We start from the raw sequence: 27953 nt of genomic DNA, 5'->3' as shown, positions 1-27953 counted from the left end.
GAATATCAACCAAAAGATTCAGAAAAAAACACATTTATATAAAGGTTAGAAACTGATTTGCATTTCAGTGAGTGAAATAAGTATTTGATCCCCTACCAACCAGCAAGAATTCTGGCTCCCACAGACTGGTTATGTGCCCATGTGGAACACAGATTAGTCCTGCCACTTTACTCCCAATGTCAGCTCATTATGTGTACAAGACACTTGTCCACACAGTCTGTATCTTCCATTCCAACCTCTCCACCACCATGGGCAAGACCAAAGAGCTGTCAAAGGATGTCAGAGACAAGATTGTAGATCTGCACAAGGCTTGGACTACAATACAATCAGCAAGAAGCTTGGTGAGGAGGAGACAACTGTTGGTGCGATTATTCGGAAATGGAAGAAATACAAAACATCAATTGGCCTTGGTTTGGAGCTCTGTGTAAGATCTTCCCTCATGGATAAGGATGAACATGAGAAAGGTGAGGGATCAGCCCCAAACTACACAAGAGGAGGAATGATCTTAAGGAAGCTGGGACCACAGTCACCAAACAAAACATTGGTAACACACTACGCCGCTATGGACTGCAATCCTGCAGCATCCATAAGGTCCACCTGCTCAAGAAGGGACATGTACTGTACAGGCCTATCTAAAGTTTGCCAATGAACAGCTAAATAATTCAGAGAAGGCTTGGGAAAAAGTGCTGTGGTTAGATGAGACCAAAATTGAGCTCTTTGGCATTAACTCAACTTGCCATCTCTGGAGGGAGAGAAATGCTGACTATGACCCCAAGAACACCATCCTTACGATCAAGCAGAGGTGGAAACATTATGCTTTGGGGCTATTTTTCTTTTTCTGTACAGGATGACTTCACCGCATTGAGGGGCCAATGGTCGGGGCCATGTACTGTAAAATCTTGGACGAATACTTCCTTTCCTCAGCCAGAACACTGAAGATGGGTCATGGATGGGTCTTCCAGCATGATAATGACCCGAAACATACTGCTAAGGCAACAAAGGAGTGGCTCAAGAAGCAGCACATTAAGGTCATAGGGGTCTTTAGAAAATCCATGGAGGGAACTGAAACTTGGAGTTGTCAAATGACAAAAATCCCTCCCGAGATGTGTGCAAACCTGGTGACCAACTACAAAAAATGTCTTTCCTCTTTTCTTATAATAAACCTACCATAAAAATTACAGGCCCTTCATTTCTCTGTAAGTGGGCAAACTTATAAAATCATCAGGGGATCAAATAAATATTTTCCCCACTGTATTAGAAGGCTAGATTGCTCCAAACCCCAAAATTGGGACAAGGCAAATTTACCTAAGGATAATATGGGCCATATTCACCAATTGGGGCAAATTAACAGAGTCGCAAACAAACAGACGTAGTCATAATCAGGTGAATAGAATTCACAAAAAGGGGTAAGACATGCTTCTTTTGGGCATAAAATAATGGCACAAATACCAATAAACTGACTACCATAATCCTTAGTAAATCACCATGCATGACTCATCTAAATCTCTCCCATCGATTCTGTGTCTGAAAGGGAAACTCTGAAAAATGCATATATGATAATGTCAGCCAAAAAATAACTGTCCGTGTCTTTTCATTGCACGTCTTAAGTAAATACTGATGATAGTTTTGCGCTGGCACAAGCCGTTAGAAAATCTGGTAAACAAATATGATAAAAAAATTTGTTTGACTACGGCTTACTTTATGAATATTTCAAATACTTGATATTGTTGAATAGTCAACATCTGCTCAATACACTGTCAGCATGAGTAATGCTATGACTAAACATCTAGATCTAAAAGGTTATTGTCAGGCAATATCATTTAAAACACTAGCATTTGAAATAAAAGCTGATGAAGAACAGCAATCATCTAATTGATTCTTGGAGAAAAGTATAAAGGGAAAATAATGGGAATTTAGACAACAATATAGAATATTAAACATTTTTATTCAATATCTGACCCACTCCTCGTCTCATATTAAGAGATTGTTTAGCACAAATAACCTGGTTAACATTAGACAACAAAGTAATGTGACTGATGGATTTATGATTAAAACATGAAAATGAAACGAAACAACAAAAAAACAACATTTATAGTCATCATATCATAAACCAACACTCTGTGCACTTATCAAGTCAATCAGTTGGCAGTGTAACACAAAGCTAAATTAACAGCTTAACAATCTGGATTTCCCAATTAAATAAACAAACAATTTATTATTTAGAATTTAAAACCTTTTATAACCCAAAACTGGTTTTCATGACTTTTCCATAAAAAAAGAAGAAGAAGAAGAAAAAAGAAACCCTTGTGGCATATTGCAGTCATTCATATCCACACTAAGTGGTACATAGTGTTGCACATTCACAGGTCTGATTCCACTCTCAGTTTCATATGAAAGACAAATCGTAAAACCATCATCAATCACGCTGTAGCTTGGGGGAATAATAAAATAGTGTTTCTACCCTGCAGGTTTATTAGAGTGCAGGTCGCTGAAATGCAGCGTGTCAGAGAAGCGTGTGGCTGGGCATCGTTTTAAAGTGCTTCTGATTTAGTCACTGATTGTACATTCACACTTCAGAGACTCGTTCAGTCGTTTTACAGGCCTGTCTCCCCTCATCATTCAGTCTACCTGTCACAAATACCACCAGTTTCTATTTGGTTCTTGCTCCAGAACATTCACAACACTTCTGGCTATTTAGCAAGACTTTATGATTCCCTTTGGCTAGTGAAAGCACATTTTGAGCAGACACACTTCACATTAAAGAAGAAGCTCTCAAATACCTTCTTTTACCTAACATCTTTAGTTTAAATCTACACATATAGGGATCATTACTTTAATAGATGTACATGTAATGTTGTACATTATACAACAAGAACATATGTTCTTTAATGTACAGATTACCTGATCTATACACACTTATATCATTAGTTTCATGTGTGATATTGTAAACAACATTCTGTCTGTATGAGTAAATCTTTTCTGTCAAAGAATACAAGCTGACTTTCCATAATATCAAGATGGTGCCCAAAGCATTCTCTACGAAAATAATTTTGCAGTAAGAGACTGAGCTAATCTCACTTTTAAACCGTTGGTGCATTCAATTAGTTGCCAACACAAATGCCGAGGTCATTCACACAAGATGTGCTCTGGTATACTTCTGCACCTTCTTTTAGTTGTTTTGCTATGTAAACACACTAAACAGACATCTTTGACCACAATCACTGCTTTTTATGTCAAAAACCTATTAAACATTTCATCTTATTCCACTACATATATCTTTTTTGCAAGCAAAAACACTTCCTGTATGAACAGCCCTTTTGTCTTTACAAAAAATATGAGTATTGTTTTGTCAAAATAACACTATATTCTGATCAAAAAAACTACAAAACTAGTCCCTACTGAAAAGAAAAGGTAAATCTCCAGTTGAGAATAATTGAACATAATTATCCAATTTAAAACACTAGGAAGTGTGTGTGTGCTCCGGGTTTGATTTGAAGGTTTGCTGCAATGTAAAAGGCAGAACTGAGCTCCCACATTCAAAGCTTCTACTAAAACATACGGCCTCTGTTAAAGATCACAGGCTAAACAAAACATTTAGACAATCAGATAGACAACATTGCGGGTTAACACATTATGTAAATGTTTAAAGCATGTACAGTGTGGATGTATTGATGTGTGTGTACTGTATATTACATGTGTACGTACTGTATGATGAAATATATATTTGTGTATGGAAGAAAGGCACTATAAAACACTGAAGCTGTAGAGGTTCCAGCTGTCAGGAAGGTACAAATCTATAAAAGATACTCTATTTGGATGACACCTTTGTTGGAAAATAATCGTGTGAAATATTTAGAAAAACTCTTACTCCGGAATTAACAAAATCATTACAAAACGATGCTTTTTAAAAAGAAAATCTGTATCTATAAGGGTTCCAGTTTATTAAATATGGTTTTGGCAGGTAAATGAACCATACATGACCTACTGTGCCAGACCAAGTCCTTCGAGGAGACAGCGAAAAGTTTTAGTGCTCAATCAGACAAAGGCCTGGGCATTTTTAACCTTTATAAAGAGCAGCAAATCAAATCCAGTTGTTAGATGCTTTGCTCTGCATATACAGTACATACCTGCTACGGACATTGAAATGCTTCAAATACTACAAAATGATTAGTGTATATGCGTCACAGTGCTCAACCAATTTTGCAGGGGATGATGGGAAGAGCAGTTTCTCTTTTAGAGTCTCACAGAGCTCCAGCCGATCAGGAGTCACGGGTCATGACTCACGGGAGTCCAGCTTACTGTACTTAACCCGGGCACTCGTCATTGTTTGCAACAAGAACGGCAGCTGGTAGTTTCGAGGCACAATGCCACGGACGTTACTCTCGAAGTACTGGAATGGGCTGAACCACCACACACGAGAGAACAGGTTGCCAGTGGAAATTTCCTTTAGAGCCTATAGGACAGTAGAAGAGATCCAATTTGGAGACAATATATGTAATGCCCAAGTTTTTCAGAAATATATCAAATGCAGATGTTACTAAGTGAAGAGTTAGCAAATCAACTGTAATAAAATGTATTTTTTTAGGTGCACACCCTCAGAAACCAACTACTGGCTTGATCAATATAATCAAAGTTCATCTATGTATGTGTATTAACGTATGTTTTTCTTCATAATCCCTCGATAAATGTCTAATTTATGTTTTTAATCTTATTTTTATTAATGAGTTATCACCTTATTTTAACATTTAAATGATTGTTATATTGTATATTTATTGTTTTTCTAGTTATCACTTGTCTGGCATATAATACTTTATCAATACACGTTTTATAATTGTATTGTAAATATTTCAATTTTGTATAAGCACAATCATGCCATTAAAAAACTGAATTGAATTGTTTGAAGAAATATTTGCGCAAGTGCAGTGTAGTTTATGCATCATATTCACACACACACATACATAATGTGAATTTAATGATTCCATAAATGTCTGTTTCGTTGTAGTTCTATAGAATTTTCTTTTCAAGTTGCAAGCAACATAAATAAGAAATGCATCTAAATAATGATTATCACTCTAAATATATCTAAGAAAAATTATGTCAATTCATAATTTATTTAATTTAGTACATAAATAAAGGTACAAGGTACAAACAAAAATGTACCTGCTGATTGGCCATTGTATGGTACCACCAGAAGAGGCGTGTGGTCATGAAGTAGGCCAAAACCACATCAATGGTGTAATGGTCATGAGCCAAGAGGATGCAGAAGATGCCGACCGCACTCAGGCACCAGCAGATCCAGTGATACCACCAGAACCTCCGTGGAGAATCTGTTACCCATTAAAAGACAAAAGCAAAACAACTAAATTGGTATAACAATTTCATGGTGCAAGTAGATGCATTTACCAAACTAATGGTGTTATCAAACTTGTATGTAAGTATTTCTGAGTATTTTCTAATAATGTATTTTTAGTGTATATGTCATTGCCCTTCATTTCCACTAGATGGAGTTATCAACAAACCAAAACAACATTCAGAGGCTAAAAATCACATTCTGAAGTATCTTCTGACATGATTGTTTAGGAGTATGTGTACTCACACTCTTTAATAAAGAGGTATGTTAGAGTCAGCATCACTGTGTGTCCACTGTATAAGTAATCTCCACACAAAGAGTGAGAGCCGGTGATTGACAGGCCGCCACCGGCCATCATTTTCATTACCCGCCGTGACTGTGCCTCCCAGTCACCGAAGAGCTGGAACACACACACACAAATAGAAGTATATACAAGCACAGAACCATTTATAGATAGACAAACAACCAAAATATTATTTCATTAATTCATTATGTTATCTTTATTACTCTCTCACAAAATGATTCAAAGGATAGTCCTTCCTTCTAAATAAACTAAAGCAGTGGAGCATTTTATTTAAAACAAGTGCAAACAACATGACAACAGCACATACACATAAGAGTGAGATACTCAAAAATAAATATTCTGCCTTTATTGTATTTCATATGTCTAATGCAGATTTTCTGATACAATTAATTCAGAAACCACAAGGTAACCACATGGTGTCTGTAAATTCTTTGTGTGAAGAGCAGACTGAAATATAGGTCATTAGTCACAGATCATTTCTGCTGCAGCTCTAAAACATCAGTTGCATGTGCATATTTATATTTAGAAGCATGATTGAGAACTGAAATTATGGCCGAGAGCACGTTTTTTCATCTACATGTGGTTTGAGCACTTGACCCTGTTTGCACCTGTATTTAGCACAATCCACTTCAGAAAGTATGCCTTCTCTAGGTCAAAATTAACCTGCATAAAAGGTCTAGTTTCAGTGATGAGCTACAATAGTTGTTGTCCTTCCACAGTTACCTTGGGGGAGCACTTGAAGTGCATGCCTGGCACAGGTAATGTTGTAACGTACATGGTCACGCATCTGTACAAATACAGAGTCCCCACAATAAAAAAGAACCGGCGACCGATTATGGACCTGCAAACGGAGAGAAATCAGGGTCAGAAAACAGCCAAACAATATAGTTATGCCAAGCCATTTAAGCTAATTAATTAAGTTCTTTAATCAGTATTTACAATTATTGCAGTTTCTTTTTTAATGTACAGAAACTAGGAGTGTCCATAGATTAAAATCACTTAAAAATAATGATTAAAGAACTGACCTGTGTTTAAGCAGAAGCCACTGTGTAAACCACAGTCCCACGAGCAGCATGCCGTTGATCTCACAGATGGAAAACGCCCACTCCACACGATTGAACAGATCAAAGAATTTATCTGGCAGGGGCGGAGACTCTTCCTTGGGTGGGACACGTTCGTGCACCACTGAGATCACGACTGTTGTCGTGAGGAAGCAGAACAGAGCGTAAAGGAAGGCCACACCTGTTTTGAACCACTCAGTGGGATACGGCGTGCGCTCCTGCTCAGGCAGCGACGGAATCAAGATGCGAACCACCTTCGAGTGCAAGCCATTCTTTGGACTGCCGTTGAGGATCTTGCCGTTGCTAACACTAAGGGTGATGCCACTGTGACCATTGGCTTGGTTACTGTTTTCGTGGTTGTTGTTCTTATGCGCCTTCATTTGGCTGGTGAAGCGCAAAGTCTCTATACGCTCCAAAAGTTGTCGACCACTGTCCCCCGTGACCAGGGACAAAGGCGAGGCCTTAAAGTCTTCCTCAGAGAGTCTCAAGAGGGCTGGGCCGTCCACATTCCTCAATGCATCCATGTACTCCTGCATGCCTTCATCAGTCAGCCAATCAGAGACATCACTCGCTGTCCACAGCCTCACCTCCTTCATGTCTGGGCAAGAGAAAGTAGGATGGCCTTTTCAGAGGTTTCCACTCAGCAGTTGAGTGCCCGGACAGTAGTCATACTGTCTCTGGGACATTGGATGAGAGTAGCTGGGAGGTCCAATTTTTCACCCCCTCCTCCTCCTCCAATGTTGTTAAAATGTAGTAATGACAAAATAGGACAATTTTTGTAGTCTCAAGGATGCTGAATCCAGTGTGTGCACCAATGTACAGCCCTGAAGAAAGAAAAGCACATACAAGTTAGCTAACAGATAGTGATTTGATATTATATACAGAAAAAGTGAGTTATTAATTGCCCTAGCAGTCCTAGAAAACAGCACATTTTTTTCTGACAGTTACAGAGACGTGTGCGTGTCACAAGCGTACATCCTGTTTGATAGTGTGGTCCAACGACAGTAACTGTGGACACAGCATGCAGTTTGTGTGTGTGTTAGAGGAATATATATATATATGGGTAATGTTCATGGTTTGTTAGTGTATTTACCAACCATAGCAACTGTAGTTCAGCAGTATGAGACAAACAATAAATAAAAACCCCACACTGAAACACCCGAATCTGAATCACCATCTTGATCAACAGCAGTTCTTCAGTAGAAAAAGAGCACATTTGCTTCTCCTAAGGTCAGCACTACTGAAAGTCAGTGTGATTATAACTTAATGTATTAACATTCATTTAATTTCAAATGAAATGGAAAGAAAATGATGCAATCTGCTTCTCTTACATAATTAAAATATCAACATACATTGTTGAAAACTTAGGGGTCTGCAAGATTATTAAATATTTTTAAAGAAATCACTTATTTTCCCCAAGGCTGCATTTACCTGATACAGTAAAAACTGTAATGGTGTATAAAAATTAAAAAAAAAAATATTTTCATTTAAATTTAAAATGTACTGAATACACCAGTCTTTAGTGTTACATGATATTTCAGAATTATGTAATTTGGTGCTCATGAAATATTTTGGTCACTCTTTATTTTAAGGTCCAATTCTCACTATTAACAACTATTAAGTAGAACTTTTCCCTCAGTAAATTCGGAATTTCCTGCTTATTAATAGTTAGTGAAGTATATGTTTAGGATTAAGGGATCTAAAAAATGCTATACATCCATAATAAGGCATTAAAATGTGTTTTATATGTACTAACAAACACCCAATATGCTAGTAATATGGATGTTAATAAGCAACTAGTTAAGAATGAGAATTAAGTATTACCATTATTTCTTTTTTACATCAATGTTGAAAACAGTGCGTCACTTAGCTATTGCTAAAAATATATCCCAGCGACTTAAGACTGGTTTTGTGGTCCAGGGTCACATACATTACTTGTTACATAATAACTACCACACACACACACACACACACACACACAAACACACCCTGAGCGCTCTGAAATGCAGATTACGACTTCTACCTGCCAAGCTGAAACATGTACTGTTTGTGTGTGTAATTAAGCATTCAGCAGAATACAAAGAGCAGAGAGATTAAAAGTCTCTGACTCAACACTATGTTGAAGACCTTTGGTTATTAGATCAGATTAAAGGGGGGGGGGGGGGGTTCACTCACAGTCACATAGACACACACACACACACACACACAGCATAACCAGGCAGCATAACCAGGCAGCACTAAGAATCAATAACAAGCAACTTGGAAATGATGGCAAATAACCACAGGCCATATATGTCAGATAAACAGCCAACCATTAGCTTTCATCCTTTTAGCAGATCTGTGTTGCTCTTAGAGAAATGACCTGTGGGCAAGAAGTAGTTTAGTTTTCCACAATTGTGTTATTCTACTTTTTTTTTTGGTCAGGCCTTAAACCCTTTGACGTCACTAAACCAATTTTATTTTTGGATTGTAGGAGGATCTGTCACATTCATCAGCTCATGTTGTTCTTTTTGTTGCTAGAAGTTATCATTTTACATATCATTGTGTTTTTTTCGTTTATCGTTTTGCATTTTAAAAGTGTAAAAGTTACATTTATTAGCCAACATTAATCTTTAATGCTTCTCTACTTGACATTTTCGTTTTAATAGTCCTAAAACAATGCATTTCCATTTATTACGATTAATCATTAACAGTGTTCAGATTTTAACTATGTGTGCATCATTACAGTTTGTTCCAGTTTTTCCAGTAAGCTGTCTACATTAATGTGTAAATGAATAAAGCACACTGGATTAAAAAACCTCAAATAAACAATGAACAAACTGACATGAATAACCAAATCTCGCCGTGACCCACTCAATAAACCTGCTCAGTAAGATTTTCTATAAAGCCTCATTTAACACTGCTGCTGATACTCAGTACACAAACCAAACACACAGACTTTCTTCTTCAAAGGGTGACATCCAAAACAGCCATGAATGAAAAAGCGACAGCATTTAAAAAAAACAACAACAAAAAAAACAACAACAAGCAGCTGTTGTCCGAGAATTACCCACATGGATAAACACAAACTTCAGCATACACAGCTGACAGTACAATAAAAAACCTGCTTGACTGATGAACACAGCAACACAATATTAAATAAAAACTTAAATAAAAAAATATCCCTTTAAAAACACAAGGCTTTCAGTTCTCAACAGCCTTCACCAGGGGTCGGCAAGTACGTGTGGCATCGGGCCAAAAAAAAAAAAAAAAGACGGGCCTCTAGACGGAGAGCCACAACATAGTCAAAGGATAATTAAAAAAATTCAATGATGAAAAATGCAACTGGAATTGCTTGTGACAGACTGTTAAAGTGTCTTCTGTAACTGGTAGTGTATAATAATATAATTAACATAATAGAGCAGGACCAAGAAAAACATGAAAAAACATCAACCTTCTTAAAATCTTTACACTGTTTGCTAATTACTGCATCAAGGGAAATCAACTGCAACATTTATGGGACTAGGCCTGTCACGATAACTACTTTTTCTTGTGCGATATATTACTCCAGAAATAATTGTAATAAACAATATTATTGTCATTTTTAGACCATTTTATGCCACTGAATATATAATAGCATAATAATGCAAACACACTTTCAAATCACAACAAACTTTTAATTTTTAAGAATATTTAGATCATGGCAATTAAGTATCAAAATATTAGATACCTTACCTAACACCTGAATAAATGTTAAATAAAGATTTTCTAACAAAAAGTGCAAAGTAGAAAAAGAACAAATCACAAATAACAGATTTTGCCATGACCTTCTTTTCTCTGTAAATTAAGGGTGCACTGTATTGCTGAAAAACACAATCCCTACCTAGCAGTCAGATGTCGTATGCACCAAGGCACAGATCCCTAAACAGGGCCATGTCTGCAGATGTTTTTTTTGTTTGTTTGTAAAGCATTTTTAAAATTTGCTAGCACCAACTACACCATGTTATGTCCGGTGACATTAATTTTCATGTAAATATATTGGGCAATATATTGTGTCACCAAAAATTATTGAGGTCATGTACATATATTGTGCGATAAGTCAGTATATTGATTATTGCGACAGGCCAATATGGAAATGAATCATACAACTTTATGGAATTCCAAGGAATGTCACGACATACAGTAGCTTTTCATATACCATTCTATAACTTTATATACAATTCCATGAATTCCAAAACATAAAATGCATTATATGACATTTAATATAAGTTAGTATTAAAAGTCTGGATGGAGACAAGCCCAAAATGGAGAAATTCCTTAAAAATAAGGAAAAACCATTTTAAAAGAAAAACCATTTTAAAAAAGTATTTAAACATTTATTTTATTTTAAAAATAATAGGGTACAGAAAAAATGTAATTATTTGCAAAACCATAAATGGAAACAACAATACGAACATTTATAACAGCTGCAGATTAGATCAGAGTGTACGGACCAAATGAGCTTTAAAAACTAAATTTTTGCATGACTCAAACTTGAAAGACAATTTAATGGCATACAGTATATATGCAAGAGCCACTTTCATTTTTATGTAGCTGCTAGGTGAGTTTTGATTACCTCTCATTTTACATAATCTTAAAACAAACATGGCCTCTTAACACACCTGGTTCAGTTCCTATTCACAAAGGGTGGCAAATATTTACAGAACACACATATACAAGAACACAGCTCCTAGACAAATGTGCATGCAAGCAAAAGAAAACGAGATCACTATGAGCTAGTGATGTGAATAGAAGAGTCATCTAGCTATTAAAGTCCATGTCAATAATATTGTCCTTTCTTTAGTAGACAGTCCAACCAATGGAATGGTGGAAACAGTCATGTTTTTCATTGGTTAAACTTTTGTTTAACAGATGACACACTTGAAATTAATGAAAAACACACCTGCTACCACAAAAGAAACCTTTCCAACTACTAAGACTAGATATAACCAATATTACATTAAGACCATTGATTGGCCAAACAGAACACATTGATGTCTTTACTAGTTAGTCATGGCAGGAATAAATAACTTATTTGCCTTTATTCAGATTTAGCACACTAGGAATTGCTTACAACTGGACATTCTGGTTAATATTACATTTTACAGGCAGATAAATGCATCATGCAGCTGCCATTCACACAGTAAAAGCCACCTGGCATCATACCATTCTAAATAATTGTAATTTTAGAATTATAGAATTGCAGTATATAGTTACACATTTGTGGCATCTATACTGTTAGGTTTATGGTTTAGTTCAAAGTGTCAATAATAACTCAGACTTTATAACTTGCCCATAAAATGTTAGGTTAGTTGGATCTATCTCCTGCCTTTAACACTGTGAATCATCAGACCCTCCTGTCCACTCTTTCTTCACTGGGCATCACAGTGAATCCCTGTGATGCCCAGTGAAGAGAGGGTGGACAGGAGGATCTGATGATTCACAGTGTTAAAGGCATGAGATAGATACAACTAGGGCTGTCACTTTTGTGAAAAAATCTTTTTCGATTTTTAAGACATAAGTGTTCATTGAATCGACTGTAAAATCAATTTTCCATGTCTAAAACAAAAAAAGACGTTTCCTTTTTCAACGTCAAATAACGGACGAACGTAAAGAGAGCACTGGAAACGCACAAGTCACCAAAATTTCTTATTTATTGGCATGAAGTTTCATGCAGAATAACAAACAGCAACAGAAATGCAACATCCTCGAAAAAATATATATGCAGAGGGGACGGCTGCCATAACAAAAGAAAAACATCACTGCAGGCTTCAACCCGACTGCATTTATTATTTAGTCAATTCAAAAAAATTTAAATAATGATTCAATCCATTTCAAACAACTGTTCAAAAAGAAAACGTGCTCCGACCTCAATGATGTCTCAGGGACACTCAGGTACAGCTGCGCAAGGTGGGGGTTACTGCCAATTTTCCACCACAAAAGCCGGTTGCTGTCAGCTTGCAATGTTTTTTTTCATAACTCATAATCTCCTTTAACTAGATGCGCGAATGAGGCAAATTCGTGTCTACCACGCCGCGAGACCTCCAGACGCACGTAAATGCGTCTTTACATTGACTTAACATTGAAATCAAATACTGAAATCAATCAGTATTTTCTGTCTAGCTTTCGCAACGCATACTGCACTTTCAGAATTCTTTATTTTCTTTTTCTGCTTGTTTGTGAGTTTTGTTACATCTATATTTTTTAATTGTTTAATTATTTTAAAATGAATAGTGTACATATTTGGTTAAAATCGATTCCCTATTTTCATTTTCCAAACTTTTTTGGTTGGTCCGATCGATTGTGCATTCGACTTTCGAACTAAAAGTGACAGCCCTAGATCCAACTAACCTAACAGTTTATGGGCAAGTTATAAAGTCTGAGTTATTATTGACTTAAATTATACACTTTGAACTAAACCATAAACCTAACAATAAATACATTTGCTTAAAAAAAAATCAGCAACCAGTATCAGAATCAACCAATTTTCTAATTTAAAAAAAAACTAAAATATGATTCTGAATCAGCTATGATCAATGCATCACCACTTATAATACTATATAAAGGCCTTAAATTGGAAGTACATTCTGGGATGTCTTTTCCTATCGATTCTTCAATAGGTAGATCTTGTCTTTGATAAAGGCCAAGGTCAGGGATCTTGGGCTTAAAAAGACTGCTGACCACAAAGCCTGCATCTAATATACAGGCACGCATCCGTTTTTCTCTCAACTGTTTACTTTCCCTTTAGACATAACCAGCTGTGTTTATATATAAACCTTGTGTGTTTTTACCACAAAATATACCACAAAGTATAACTTCAGGTGTATGTGCTCAGAAAAGGCGCATGTCAGAGCAACACTGCATAGGGCTGCACGATAATGGTTAAACTGATTATCACGATTATTTTGATAAAAAATGTATTCACGATTATTAATAACAATTATTCTATTCTGCTGTGAAAAAAACTGCTAAAACCAGCCTAAATTTAGCTGGTTTAAACTGGACTGCCAGCTTGGTTAAGCTGGTTGTTCCAGCCCGTCTCCTAGCCTGACCAGCTAAGGAAGTGTTCAAAACCAGCCTTCTGACCAGCAAAGACCAGGCTGGATGACCAACCAAAATCAGACAACCAGCCTTGCCTGGTTTTAGCATGTTTTTTTTTTTTTTTTTTCAGGTGTCCTTTAACCAGCATACACAGCATACAATTATGATAATACAAAACTTCTCATCTGTATTCACATTACATTTTCTAAGTGACAATTTCAGATCGCACAGTAAATATGCTGAAAGATACACACTGAAAACGAACATTGCCATGCCATTTTCAACATGAAAACTTGTAAAAACTTTAGAAACTCTTAATATAAATTCCAAAAATTCCAATTTATGTAAATTTTTCCCCATTGTATTGTCACAGGTAGGAAAAGCACATTTATTCCTCAAACACAATAGATTCATTATTGAAACTCAGTGAAAGTTTGATCATGGCACATTTGGTGACACAAACAGTACAAATGGCTTGTGAAAAAACACACATTGTCTATATGACACTTTCATGTACCGTATTTTCCGGACTATAAGTCACACTTTTTTTCATAGTTTCAGGTGCGACTTACTGACTTTAAATTAATTTGACATGAACCGAAAGAAATGAACCAAGAGAAATGAACCCATATAAAACATTACCATCTACAGCCGCCCTCTCGCCGCTGTAAACAGTAATGTTTTCTCTTGGTTCTAAATAAATGCGACTTATAGTGCAGTGCGACTTATATATGTTTTTTCCTCATCATGACGTATTTTTGGACTGATGCGACTTATACTCAGGTGCGACTTATAGTCCGAAAAATACGGTAAGCAGAATATCGTTGTGGAGAGATCGCTAAACATGCATGTTTTCATATCATCATCAGTGCTTGTTTCGCCATCAGTGAACGCACACAGGGTTGCCAGATTGCACAAATTAAATAAAACACCGGGCAGAAAGTGTATCCTTCGAAGGACAAAAGCTCTGTTTTGGGGCTTAAAGCTCTTCACATCTGGCAACAACAAGCATGAACACTAGTGAGAACATAAATGGCCAATTAAAAACACGTTTCAGACATAGACAGTAAAAAAATATGGACGTAGTGTCCGTGACGTCACCCATAGACTCCTCATTAGCGGTTTTGAAGCCTACAGTGTGTAGAGCGGGCCGTTGCCATCTTGGCAGCGCGTCACCGCGCGACTCTCCCGGATAATCGAAAATGGGCAAAAAGGCTGATTGCTGAAGCCACGCCCACCTAGTGCGGCGGCATTGTCAGCAGCGGCAATCCACCTGTCACTCCAGTGGCCACGCCCTTAATTATGCAGAACTTTAAGTCTTAATATAATTTAAACGGATGAGTTTTAAAAAAATTCACCCCCCTCACAGTTGTCATGAAGGGCAAAATTAGCAATATAGACCAAAATCATTTTTTGAACCAGGCTGTAAACATGTTTTTTTCTGCTGTAAAGTTGGGCATTTTAACATGGGGAGTCTATGGGACTGACTCCCTTTTGCAGCCAGCCTCAAGCGGCCAGCCGATGAATTGCAGTTTTAGTCACTTCCTTATTGGCCTCACGAGAGAGAGCGGGAGGTTGCCGCTCGGTTTCAGAATAAATAACGAGCCAGCCAATACCGTGAAGATTATTTTTTAATTAATTGAGAAAGGTGGATATCGTTATCGGATTAAGATACGATTAATCGTGCAACCCTACCACCGCAAATGAAATGTTTAACCTGGCAAGGCTTTAAAGCACATGCAAATAATGTACTTTTGTGACTGCCAAGTCGAACACCCCTAGTCCAGGCCCTTGTCATTTCTAGGCTGGACTACTGCAAAGCTCTTCTGGCTGGACTTCCATCATGCACAATCAAACCTCCACAAATGATTCAGAATGCATCAGCAAAACACAGAAAATAAGACGTCATCGCGGTGTTGCCGGAAGTTCGCTCTGAGTGGTGCACACATTTTTTTTTACTTTTCGTGCAGTTCTGGTCCATTCTAGCCGAACATTCACATCTGTGCTGGCATTTGTGTAAAACAGAAGCAGTTTAATGTGAAGGTCAAACTTCATCAGGTTGCTTTTTGATGTAAAACAATGCATAGTTTTTTTTTTTTTGTTTTTTTGCATAGTTTGTCCAAGGCTTTTTATTTGAAGTATGTTTTATTTTTATTGTATAAAAATAGAATTAGAATTCATTTAAGCCCCTTTCACACTGCAATATTGCCGGGTTCACTTTAAAAAATTGCCGGAACACTTTACCCATGTATTTGCTGGAATCGCAGTGTGAAAGGGTCTTTAGATACTTATTATACACTATTTGCTTAAAGTTGTCTTGTGTTTGAGGCAAAATAAAGCCAATAGTTTAAGATTGTTTTAAGTTTGTGATTGTTTAAAGAAATTATTAATTCATCAACTCATTCATCACAAAACTTGTACAAGCAAATGTCTTTTTCTTACCGGTTACCCCCGATGGTTTTAGAGGACAATTACTCCTTGTCGCCCCCTGTCGTTTCAAAAAATAGTACAATGGCAAATGCGACAGGTATAAAAGCCTCATCCATTTGGGAAGGTGCGCAGTCAGCAGAGGCTTGCGTACCGGAGCCAGGTGAAAGTATAAATCCTGCTTTATGAGTCTGCATCTCCTCCAGAAGCCTGGGACCTACAAGATCTGCTTTGCTTTCTCTTTTGTTAATCTATTCCTGTCTAGCTTGTACTAATCTGAAAAATGTCTGAAATCTTGTATTAGAGCACTTCATGTGTTCAATTGCCTCTTTATGATGAATCTTTATGAATCGCTTGTATTCTTCAAGTCGTTTTGAATAAAAGTGTCTGCTCAATGAATAAATGTAAATGTAGTTGCGTAAGGTTAGATATATTCACACCACCATTTCATAAAACTTCAGAAATAGACATGGAGTTATAACCAAATTTACCTCAAGAAATCATACAAAATCAGTTTTTACTTATTTTACTTATCTAAAAACTAAAATCTGAATGATGACATTTAAAACGTTGAATTGTACAGATGACATAAGCAATATTAGGTCCTTTTATGTCCATTTTGTTTTGTAAGAGAGAGGTTATGACAAAGCAGGTCGTGGGAAAGCAAATGTTTCTTTAGAGGAGGAAAGCAAGCCATATACTAGAATCTCCAACCGTGCTCTGCAAGTTTGTGTGTGGATTTTTCCATTAGGTGACGTTTTCAGTGTCTCTCTCTGTGATTCAGAGATGAAATAAATCATTTCTGCTCTACCAGCCCTGCATGAGGAAATTAAAGACTTCAGAAAAAGTTACAGCACAGGTTAATTTATCAGCGCTTCCAAGACTTAAGACGTCAACACTGTTTTGGTGCTCTCCTTGCTATTCTGCCCTACATCTACAGTCCACATCCTCCTCACAGATGTGTACCTTTACATAGCCCTGTGAGCCTGAATCCACCACATATGCTATATAAAAGTCACCTACATCTTGGATGCCCTGGGAGTAAGAAGATAAACATCAAATTTTCGTTTTTGGGTGAACTATCCCTTTAACCTCTCGAACGATCCATTTAAGACTGAATTACTCCTGACATAACAATTCTGGTGGACTATTCAGACATACATAACTTTTGCTATCTCCTTAAAGGGGTCATACGATGCGATTTCAATTTTTCCATTTTCTTTGGAGTGTCACAATCTATTGGTGCATGAAGAAGATCTGTAAAGTTTCAAAGACTAAAGTCTCAAATCCAAAGAGATATTCTTTACAAAGTTAAGACTCATTCAAACATGCGCTATGTGGAAATATATGCGTAATGCTGCCCAAATGTTCACGCAAAGAAAGGCAGCGTGGTTTCATTAACTGCAGTTAATGTTGAGGCAGCCATGTCAGATAGATGCTGTTTGTATCGAGGCGAAATCAAAATCACTCATTTGACCTTCAGAAAGTAGATGTATTTAGGAATCTTTAAGATTACTTACAACAGAACAGCGACGCATTTTATGGACGACATAAATGTAGGAGCAGATGTAATTCTGACTTTGCTACGACAATCTGGCGTTTCTGAATCAGCTACTGTAAGTATGTTTTGTTAATAGTTTAAGTATTTGCTATTGATTGTTCAAATGCTGAGTTTTGTGCATCGCGCACGTGTGTGCATGAGAGATAGAAACATGGTCACACAGTGGAGTCAGCTGTTTTAACCGTCCATGTATTGTTTACTGCAAACACATATGACCTTCATCACTGTGTCTGTCACGCAACTATGTTCTCCGTTCAGGCTTGAACTGATGGTAAAACAAAGGACATTAGTAACTGTCTTCACATTTATTTTGAAAGATGAAGCTCACAATTATGGAAAGGGGCATTACATTTCCAGCTTGCAGCCAATCATAATGCACTGGGTAAGTTGGCCAATCACAGCAGACTGCGCTTGTTAGAAGGAGGGACTTTGTAGAAAACTATGTGTTTGAGAGAGGCAGGTGAAAGAGGAACTATAATAATAATAAAAATCATGTGTTTTTTAAACATTAAAGCATGTCAATATATTCTGTTACACCAAATACACAAAATAATGATCTTTAAAAAAGCATCATATGACCCCTTTAAAGAAAAACGTTTCTGAAAGCTGTCCATTGTTGCTTAAGTCTTGTAGTTCCCACACACGCCCCATGTATGTGGAAAATAAAATGTATTGTCTGATTCTCTAATCACCAAAATACAGTACTTTATTTTCTCACACCTTGAAATTAAATACAACTGAACTGTTGTTATGCAAAACACGTACTCCTCTTTCAGTGACCTTGGCAAGGTCGTCTTTCAACCCAGCTCCTCTAAACACCTGCAACTAAGTACAAACTCCCATAACCTCACCTCTTCCTGTTTGCACATTAAATGTTTTTATTAATTAACCTTATTAGTATGCATGCTCTCCCTAACCATCCCCTAAGCAGGAACCATCTGACCTCTACATAACTAAGAAATTTTCCCAGAAATCACAACTACTCCCTGCAGCTCACACATCCAGAATTTAATAACTCAACCGCAAAGGACTCCGTTGAATTTAAATTATTTCTACACATTTCCAATCGTCTCTTCTTCCTTATTCTCTTTTTCTATTCAACTTTTCCTCCTACATGTGGTTTCTTTTAATCAAGCTTGCAATAGCACACAATTCATTTGTATAAACAAACAACAAGTAAAGGTGATGTAGTGTAAACCCTGGACAGTTTATTGTAAGCCTTTGCTTTGGCTTACACTATTTACCTTGCACTGACTATAGCATACTGAACAAAAACAGACACATCCATAAATACTGGCACATCGATACCAAGCTGCCATTAGTGTGTATAGAGTGAAACATTTCATGATGTAATCTTTATAATTCAAATTACAATAACACACAGTCCTCTGTGCAATGTTAATTTCGTTAATGAAGACAATGACGAAAAATATTCGTTCACGAAAAAAAATTCGAGACGAGACGTTGACGAGCTAAAAAAAATATCTGATGACGAAATTATGATGAAATTTATGCTGCATTTTCATTAACTAGACGAAACTGGACTATAATGTTATTTGAGGACTACCGGACATTCAAATTGCATCCTATAGGCTATAGTCCTTCAAAATGTGCGTCCCTGTCATTGGATTGTGATCAGATAAGAGCCATTTGCACATCTAATCAGTATAGCAACCGTAGTGGATGGATAGATTAATAAAACGCGAACTAGCGATCTGAGACAATGGCCTCAGCACCCGAAGGGGTATGGATAAGGTGACCAGATGTCCCATTTTCATGGGAGTCAAAATTTGTTGTCGATTAACTTAAAGTTAGTGAAGGCGGGATAGGCGGAATCATGCTAATAGAAGATCGGAATCACGATCAGTTCTCAGCGCCCAAATACACACACAGCAGTCCAAATGTTTATCGTGTAGAGTATCTCACGTAAATACAGCTATGGATTAACTGAAGGTGAACAGGTGGGTGAAAACTGAACGTGTTTCAGTTTTTCATGCATGAGTTCCATCTTAAAAAGACAGCATTCCAAATTAAATACCTGTCTGTCATTAATGTTAACCAACAAAAGATGTTAAATAAATGTATACATGTGTAAAACCTACAGTATCTGAAAAATTTGTTTAATTTGTATCTCTATTGTATTTGTCTAATTATGCTTCTTATGTATCTAATTATGCTTCTCTCTCTCTCTCTCTCTCTCTCTCTCATATATATATAGTTCACCCATAAATGAAAATTGGCATAATTTATTCAAGATTTTCCAAATTCAGTCCTTGATTCAAATTCCTCATAAGCTTAATTTATTTGGTCTAAAGAGAGAATAATTAATGAGTATTTTAATTTGAAAACTACATATAAAATAGCTACCAAAATAAATTTTGGTAACTACTAGGGGTGTAACGGTTCACAAAATTCACAGTTCGCTTCGATACGATTCACTGGTGTCGCGGTTCGGTTCGGTACGTTTTAGATACAGCAAACAGAAAAAATTGGCAGATAAATTTCCTAGATTTTTAAAAAATGTTTTATTTATTAAAACTAACAAAGTATGTTTTTTTTTTTTTTTTTACATTGAACAATGATGGAGCTATTCTTTCCCATCTTCTATGGTGTTTTCTTAGCAGCATACTGTATAAAACAAAAAGCTCCTTATAAAAAAAAAAAAGAAATGTTATATTGTTGTAGTAGTTATGAACAAATAAAAAGATGTAACTTTTTATATGGAACTCTATAACTCTTTATATTGAGTGTGTTTTTACTCAATTGGTTCTCTATAGGGCTTATGTTTTTTGGAAAAAAAGCAGGAATTACCGTCTGGCTGAAATGTTCTCGTGAAGGAATATTGTAACGGGGCTCAATTACATTAAGCATGTTCTTAAAACCTGCGTTTTCCACTATAGGCGCTCGCTCACTCAGTATGCGCTGAAGGCTCGTTGCATATGGCTAAAGGGTTTTTCACACAGGACGCGGTATGCGTGGCGCTGGACCCTGGGCTCAGGGTTGCCCTTCAGATACAACGCAATTTGTGCTGCACTATGCCAAGAGCAAACTAGGTGGAGTTTTCAAAACTGCCCGTGCATACGTTCTATTTATAACAGTTCTTCTATCTAATAACGTGCAGGCCTGTTGATTGTATCGTACTGCTCAGGAAATTCCGACAAAGTACAGTACTAGTCCATTTTGATTTCCATGCTTGTTTGGATGCCCCGATCGATTGGTAAAGTGCACCCAAACACCAGACCTGTTGGTTATTGGAGGATCTTCTATTTCTGGTCTGCTAAACGCATTGGCCTTTTTGCAACGAGCCTTCAGCGCGTACTGAGTGAGTGAGCGCCTGACTTGAGTAGCCTAAAGGCAGGCGTACACGGTGCAATTTTTGCTGTCGTACGAGTTCGCATACGATTTTTTTTCAATCGTGTGGAAATCGCGTATTCTCGTATGGTCGCGGCTCGTATCATTTGCGATGAATTACGAGCCGAGCAGAGTGGCTTACGAGCACTTCCCGACCTCCCGATTAGTTTTAAACATGTCTAAAAAGTTTGTGAGCTATCGGTTTGAATTCGTGCCATTTGTGCGGTTGAACGAGCCAATTTGTTGATTTATCTGAAGTTGACCAATCACGAACTAGGAAAACAACCGAAGAAGAAAGATGAAGACTGCAGCGCCACGGTGAATGTGGACTATTGACCAGGAGGATAAACTCGCTGAACTCTGACAGGAACAGCGAGCGCTGTATGATGTTTCTAGCAATGTATTCCAATGCCTTTTTAGTTCTCTCTCGCTCTCTCTCTCCCACACGCATGTGTAGTTTACAGGGACTCTCCATAAATGTAACGGTATTCTATACTGTATATCCCCATACACTACCTCTATCCATCACGGAAAATGCATGTTTAAAATTTCTATTAAACACCGTATAGTATTTTTAAAAGCCATTTGGTTTACGAGGGCACAGTAATTGTCCTCACAAACCATGTTTACATTTTAATACCTATTTCAGATATTTATAAACCATATATACAAGAACACACACAAAGGGTAACGAAACGTCCCGGTTTCCTATTTCTGAAAAATAACCTGTACGTGTAGGAAACAGTCACGGCTTGTATCAATATTTTATATGCAGTTATGAGAGAGGGAGAGCAGTTATATTAGGCGCGTTCCACTTGAAGCACTGCTGCACGCACAGAATGATCACCTGTATGTCATCAAAGTACCGCGAGAGCGATTCGAATGCATTGGATATGTGTTCTCTCTTATCGCTCTCGCGGTACTTTAATGTCATACAGTGATCCTTCTGTGCGTGCAGCGGTGCTTCAAGTCGAACGCGTCTATCAACTTCGTGCGATTGCTTCTGGAATTCGCAGGTTGTTAAATTGTGTCGTATATTATCTCGTCCGTATGATTTTCAGATAAACTCACTCGTGCCGTGTGCGTGGAAATACGATCTTCCGACCATCCGAATTCGCACCGTGTACGCCCGCCTTAACATAAACATATAAGTTGGTGTTTTTTTTTCTTCTTCGGGGGTGTCAGGGGCGTTGCCTGTTACGTCGTTTGGGTTATTGGGCTACCTTGTTAAACGCATATCATTATATTTCACAATTTTTAATTTATTTTCCAAATATAATTAATTAGTCCAACGAACCGTTCGGTACATAATGCGTATCGCGTACCGAACCGAAATCCTCGTACCAAACGTTTCAATACGAATACGCGTATCTTTACACCCCTAGTAACTACAGTTTGGCTAAAACTATTGATTAAAAGTTGACAAAAATGCAATGACTTTTCGTTTACTAAAACTAGACTAAAACTATGAAAGACTGAAATGACTAAAATGTGACTAAGACTAATAAAAAAAATTTTGTCTCAAGACTAAGACTAAGACTAAATCAAAAATACCGGCCAAAATTAACACTGCTTCTGTGCCATAAACAGAGGGATAGTGAATGCATTCTGGTGATTTATTCCGTAAAGGGCTGATAAGGTCTCCCAAAGCATGCTTAATAGTTGTTATTACCTCATTATACTCACCCTGTGCAAGTACTTTAGTCTGCATGTATTGTTAATAAGATTAAATTCTGATATTTAACCTCCTTAATATGCACAGAGTACAGTAATCGTGTATTTTCATGCATGTGATGAAGTGAAGTGTGTAATCAGTGCATTAACTGGTTGAAAACACTGCTGGAATACTCTAGAGTTTTGCACTTAAAACCACATCAAAACACCACCTGCCATCTAAATGCACTAATAGATGCTTTACTAACATTCCTACAAATTCAAATGCAAAGTACAGTCACCGTTTGTTTGCACTGCTTTAGAAGAGACTAAAACAGATGGAAAAAGTGAAACAAACAGATGACTAGAAAAGTAAAGAAACATTCCCCAGAAACATACACTTTTAACTTGTAGCCTGTGACAACAGAGGGGACCTAATAATGTCTTCTATGATATAGTGTCTATGTAGTGGGTCCTATGAATTTAAGGCCCTGCTTGTGAACATTGTTATTAACCTCGCTGGGATATTGATGGTAAAAATACAGACCTCTTCCTATAATTAGACTGTATATAACATTTCACTTTAAGTAGGACAAATTGTATGATAGGAAAAAAACAGGGACAAGAGCATGTGTGTCTGAGTAAAAAAAGAGAAACCACTAAAGACAGAGAAGGAAAGAAAAAAACTGAAAAGACATGTTACAATGACTCCACATCCTCATACATTCATTGCAAAACCACATAAATCATGGATATTAAGCATTTGATTATTAATCACATCTGACTTAAAAAAAAAAACAACAACTGAATGCTTAGGATTACATAGATATGTAGAATAATACACCTCACTAGAGAAATCAGATATTTATCTTTCTTAAAATAAGCCTATATGTGAAACACACCAATGTGAGCATTTTGTTATCTCCCTCTTTTCTGCTCTCCTTCCCGGTAATTAGAAACACATTTTTTCACACTATATGGCTTCCATTATGTGGCCCAGTTTCATATCATTCCTGAGAGAGAGAAAAAAAAGCAGTTTAGGCACTCTTGTCCTTTTTTAGACAGAGCACTGTAAGAATTCGAACTACAAAATTGTGGCTATCACAACAACACAGAAAACATCTGACTCCAGATTTTCTTCTCTCCATTCCATCAAAAAGATCAAGCAACTGTCTATGTGGCTTAAGACCAACTGTTTTAACTCTCTTATCAAAACCATGTGGTTTTACAGCCTTTTGACAATTCAATATTCTCTTCCAGATATTCTTCATGTAAAACAGAGAGCACAAGGTCAAAGTCCTCACTGCTGGCAGTGATTAAGTCCCAACTGTGAAGACACAGCAGTAGTTTTACAGCTGAAGTTGACAAATGTTAATCAATCTGAGAGGAATATCTAGAGAGGGTCATGTGAGATAGGTCTTACTCAACTGTATCTGGATTCAGAGTGCAAATAATTCACTGAAGTCGGGGACAAATAATATTTTGCCTGCCACCATTTCAACAGACCTGGAGTTTAAAGGAATAGTTTGCCTCAAAATGAGTACTTGGTCTTCTGCTCACTCTTTTGTTGTTAAAAACGCATATGACTTTATTTTTTTTTAGAACACAAAAGGAGAAGTTAGTCAGAATAACAGACTCAGTCACTATTCATTTTCAATTTATGGAAAAGTATGGAAAAGAATGAATGTTTTTCTAAAATCTGCTTTTTTTTATTCCCACAAGAAAACAGGATGATAGAAAGTAATACAGATTTGGTACAACACTGGAACAATGTTTGGTTTGAAACAATCTATAATACAGGGCTGGGGGTGTCTAGTGCTATTTAATGCGTTCTGATGCTTCATGCTTGCCTTAAATTAAATGTAAATTTATGCATTTACCAGACGCTTTTATCGAAAGCGATTTACAGTGCATTCAGGCTATCAACTTTTACCTATCATGCTCTACCAATTGAGCTACAGGACGTAGTACAAATACACTACATCTGGGTTTGTATAAGTCTCTGAAATTTATTTTCGAGCAGGTCGCTTCATGACATCATTAAGGGTGGAATTCCTTGTACGGGCACTTCTCCCGGAAGAGCGTACACACACAGCAACCAGAGCGAGTACAAGAGCAGCGCATCAACAGGTTTCATTTGGGTTATGGAAGTTGTCGACAGCGCTGCACAGGACAGAAAGAACGCCTTCAAAGAAGTGCGTTTTGGCAAGTGAGGGAAAGATTACCTTGTTCAGCTTCCCAAAGAACCCAACATTACGTGAACAGTGGATGCCGTTTGTTTTTCCAGGGCAGCAACAGAGTTTCGCAAGTGTTTGTTCCAGTCGTTTTGGTGACAAATGTTTTATAAACAAGGCCCAGATCAATGCTGGATTTGCACATTGTATGATATCTCAAAATCACACTACTTACAACATGGTGTGAATGCAGCATAAGTGCTCGCGACTCTTTAGCTACTCCCATGGCATGCATCCTGGAGCTCAGCTGTTTTCAGAGAGAATAAGGCTAATTTATACTTCTGCGTCAGACATCGACGTGCAGTACACATGCAAACCATTAGTCTACAGTATCCATCAGCCATGACGGCAGCAAATAAATATCAAAGAACAGATCATTTCTTTGATACTGTTCTTTTGAACACTACAAAAAAAAAGAGATGACAATGGTAAAGCAGAAGATGGCATTCTTTCAATCTCCAAATGGACTTGTACCATGACAGAACTGTTTGTCCCGGAAAACAAAGTGATGTAACGCTAATTTTTTTAATAAATGGTAAGACACTATTTATTTTTCTTGTTTTATCTTATAACAATAAAATATATTAAAGTGCAAAACACACACAAAACTCAGATACGTACAGAGGGAGGGGTACCAGCAGACCAATCCCAGCACTTGCAGTTCGGTGCTGTGACATCTTGGAGAGGTTCACGTCTGGCTACGCCACAGCCTGCACGTACTACACACAACTTACAACGTAGTTTTGATGCAGAAGTATAAATTAGCCTTTAAGGTGTATCTTTCTTTTATAAATCTGATCAATCTAAAGACTCTCTGAAGATTTGAAGGAGGCAATACTACTATATAGGTACTCAAGAGTAGCATGAGATTGGCCAAAACTGTGTGTGTTATGTCCCCTTTCATGAAAAATATTTTCAATATTTTTATTTTACAAATAAAATGTTGTTTTTAAGTACAAAGTATCCAACAACCTTTTGGTGAACATAAAAATGTGAAAACATGGTCCGAGTGCGCTACAGGTGAACGCACACAACAAAACCTAATTTGCTTTAGGGGGTAACCATGGCAACAGCCACTCGATCGCGTCATCGGCAAAATCTGTCATTATTTATTGTTTTATTGCATACGTTACACTTCACAATATGACAAGAAAATTGTTAGTGTTTAGTATAAAACGTCTTTAAAACGATAACTACAACGATTTTTTTTTTATTTTGCGCAGAAGACTACAATCAATTTAACATTTAGGGTGAACGATCCCTTTATCGTTCGGTGGCATATTTGGCAACGATTTTAAACAGGACATGTTAAATCGGACTGCGTAAACAACAACCCCATAAAGCAACATGTGGGCCACTCAGCCTCTTACAAATTTAAAATCATCCACTTTTTCGCACTAGGCTCATCATAACTGACGGGTAGGATAAAATGTCAGGACACCGGCTGTCACTAAGCACTTTGATTGACATAAATTGTTACGGTTCTCGTCCAACTGACGCGTCTGGCGCGAGAACTGCTTACACTTTATTACGGCCATCGAGATCACGCGCTTTCCATTAATACGAGGCAAAAGCTAACGTTACCATTCCCTCTCGGTGTGTCATGTTATAGCAACTCTTTAACTTTAGAAACGATCATTTAGAGCTGGACAGATGATTAGGCAAGCGATTAAAGGGAGATTACACAGCAAATGATCACTCGATCCTAGTGGAAAATAAATTCCCCTAACGTTAGTCCACAGTGGGCGGTTATAAGAGAGATATAGAGGACGAATAGACGTTAAAATACAATAAACGTGTTCCTAGAGAGGCCTGAGAGTAAAGATCAACAGCTTCGTTGAGTCGAACTCACCGTGTTGTTATTTTTTTCCAAAGACTTGTAGCTTGTCCGATCCTGAGGAGAGGCTATCCGATCCCGATCCAGGCCAAAATAACACGCCTCTCCTAACGTTACAATCCTTCTGTCGCGTGATAAATCCCCGTCAGAACAGTGTAACTGTGCGATGGGTTGGTGTTTTAGTCGCGTATAATGGAAACGTGCGCGTCAGTGGGAGGATTTAAAGCGGTCGGACCTGCGAGAAGAAGAAGGAGAAGGGGGTGGGGGGGGGGGCGTCTTGTCCCACTGCCCGTGACGTAGTACTCATCGCCCCGCCCCTTCTTCGAGGTCCAACCAGAATGGAGCACTGGATTAATCTGGACATATGTGTGTCAACATTAAATACAGCCTATTGAAAATATGGGGTTGGTTTAATGAAAATAATTAATTTAAAGGAATTCAATCAGTGAAAGTGGGCTACTTGACCGAATTAGGTGACACATTTTATATGGCTATAATATTTTTTTCTATAACTATGTAACTGATATAAAGTATATTTAGGATGTATATGTTTGTTATTTCAGAATGACATCTGTGCTTGTAAAAAAATATTTTTATTAAAATAATTGCAGCCACAAGCCCTATCTAACTGAATTGGGAATCCTGAAATCTCAAAAACTGCTGGCTGACCTCACAATTAAATAACATATTTCAAATCAGCAACCAAATTTGAAATGAACTGCACCATAAATGTTGTTATTTATGTTCAAATAGCGTTTTAAAAAAGCTTGTTTTTCAGGCTAGACCAGCCAATGCGCATGTGCGGTTATAAGCGTAAATATCAGGTTTCTATGGGAACCGAAACTTCTAACGGCAACTGCAGTGACGCAATAACATTACCAATCAGCATATCGCACATAGCAGTTTCTCACATTCATAATATATTATTATTACTAGTACAGAGAATATCAACATTACGTACAAAGAGGTGACATTACACGCAAAGCACCATTTACAGATGTATGTAACAATACATAAATAATACAAAACATAAGCATTAATAAAATGAAGTCAAGAGGTTAAATAAATTAACTGTTTTAAAAGGATTCAATATGTATTTCTAGTGTTGGATATAAT

General features: G+C 37.2%; 1 protein-coding gene across 1 annotated transcript; it reads right to left on the bottom strand.

Annotated features, from left to right (window-relative positions):
- Positions 1-1928: 1928 nt before the first annotated feature.
- LOC113082383 (phosphatidylcholine:ceramide cholinephosphotransferase 1-like) lies at positions 1929-27101 on the bottom strand. The gene is made up of 6 exons (XM_026254044.1): positions 26853-27101; positions 6680-7539; positions 6378-6495; positions 5597-5750; positions 5161-5327; positions 1929-4453 (listed from the first exon to the last, which is right to left on the bottom strand). Exons 2-6 carry the CDS (start codon positions 7309-7311, stop codon positions 4274-4276), a joined length of 1251 nt encoding a protein of 416 aa, XP_026109829.1. The 5' UTR covers positions 7312-7539; positions 26853-27101; the 3' UTR covers positions 1929-4273.
- Between the last annotated feature and the right edge of the window lie 852 nt (positions 27102-27953).

This window comes from Carassius auratus, unplaced genomic scaffold, assembly GCF_003368295.1.
Source record: "Carassius auratus strain Wakin unplaced genomic scaffold, ASM336829v1 scaf_tig00035888, whole genome shotgun sequence".
Classification (NCBI taxonomy): domain Eukaryota; kingdom Metazoa; phylum Chordata; class Actinopteri; order Cypriniformes; family Cyprinidae; genus Carassius; species Carassius auratus.
This window is presented reverse-complemented; position numbering and strand designations above follow the sequence as displayed.

Bases quoted from the DNA above. Each gene is read 5' to 3' on its own strand.
- LOC113082383 (XM_026254044.1), bottom strand. From the start codon at position 7,311: ATGAAGGAGGTGAGGCTGTGGACAGCGAGTGATGTCTCTGATTGGCTG. The intron at 6,496-6,679 runs GTCAGTTCTTTA...CTCCGTTTGCAG, and splicing joins TGGCTTCTGCTTAAACACAG to GTCCATAATCGGTCGCCGGT. The intron at 5,751-6,377 runs GTAACTGTGGAA...TGTGTGTTCCAG, and splicing joins ACTTCAAGTGCTCCCCCAAG to CTCTTCGGTGACTGGGAGGC.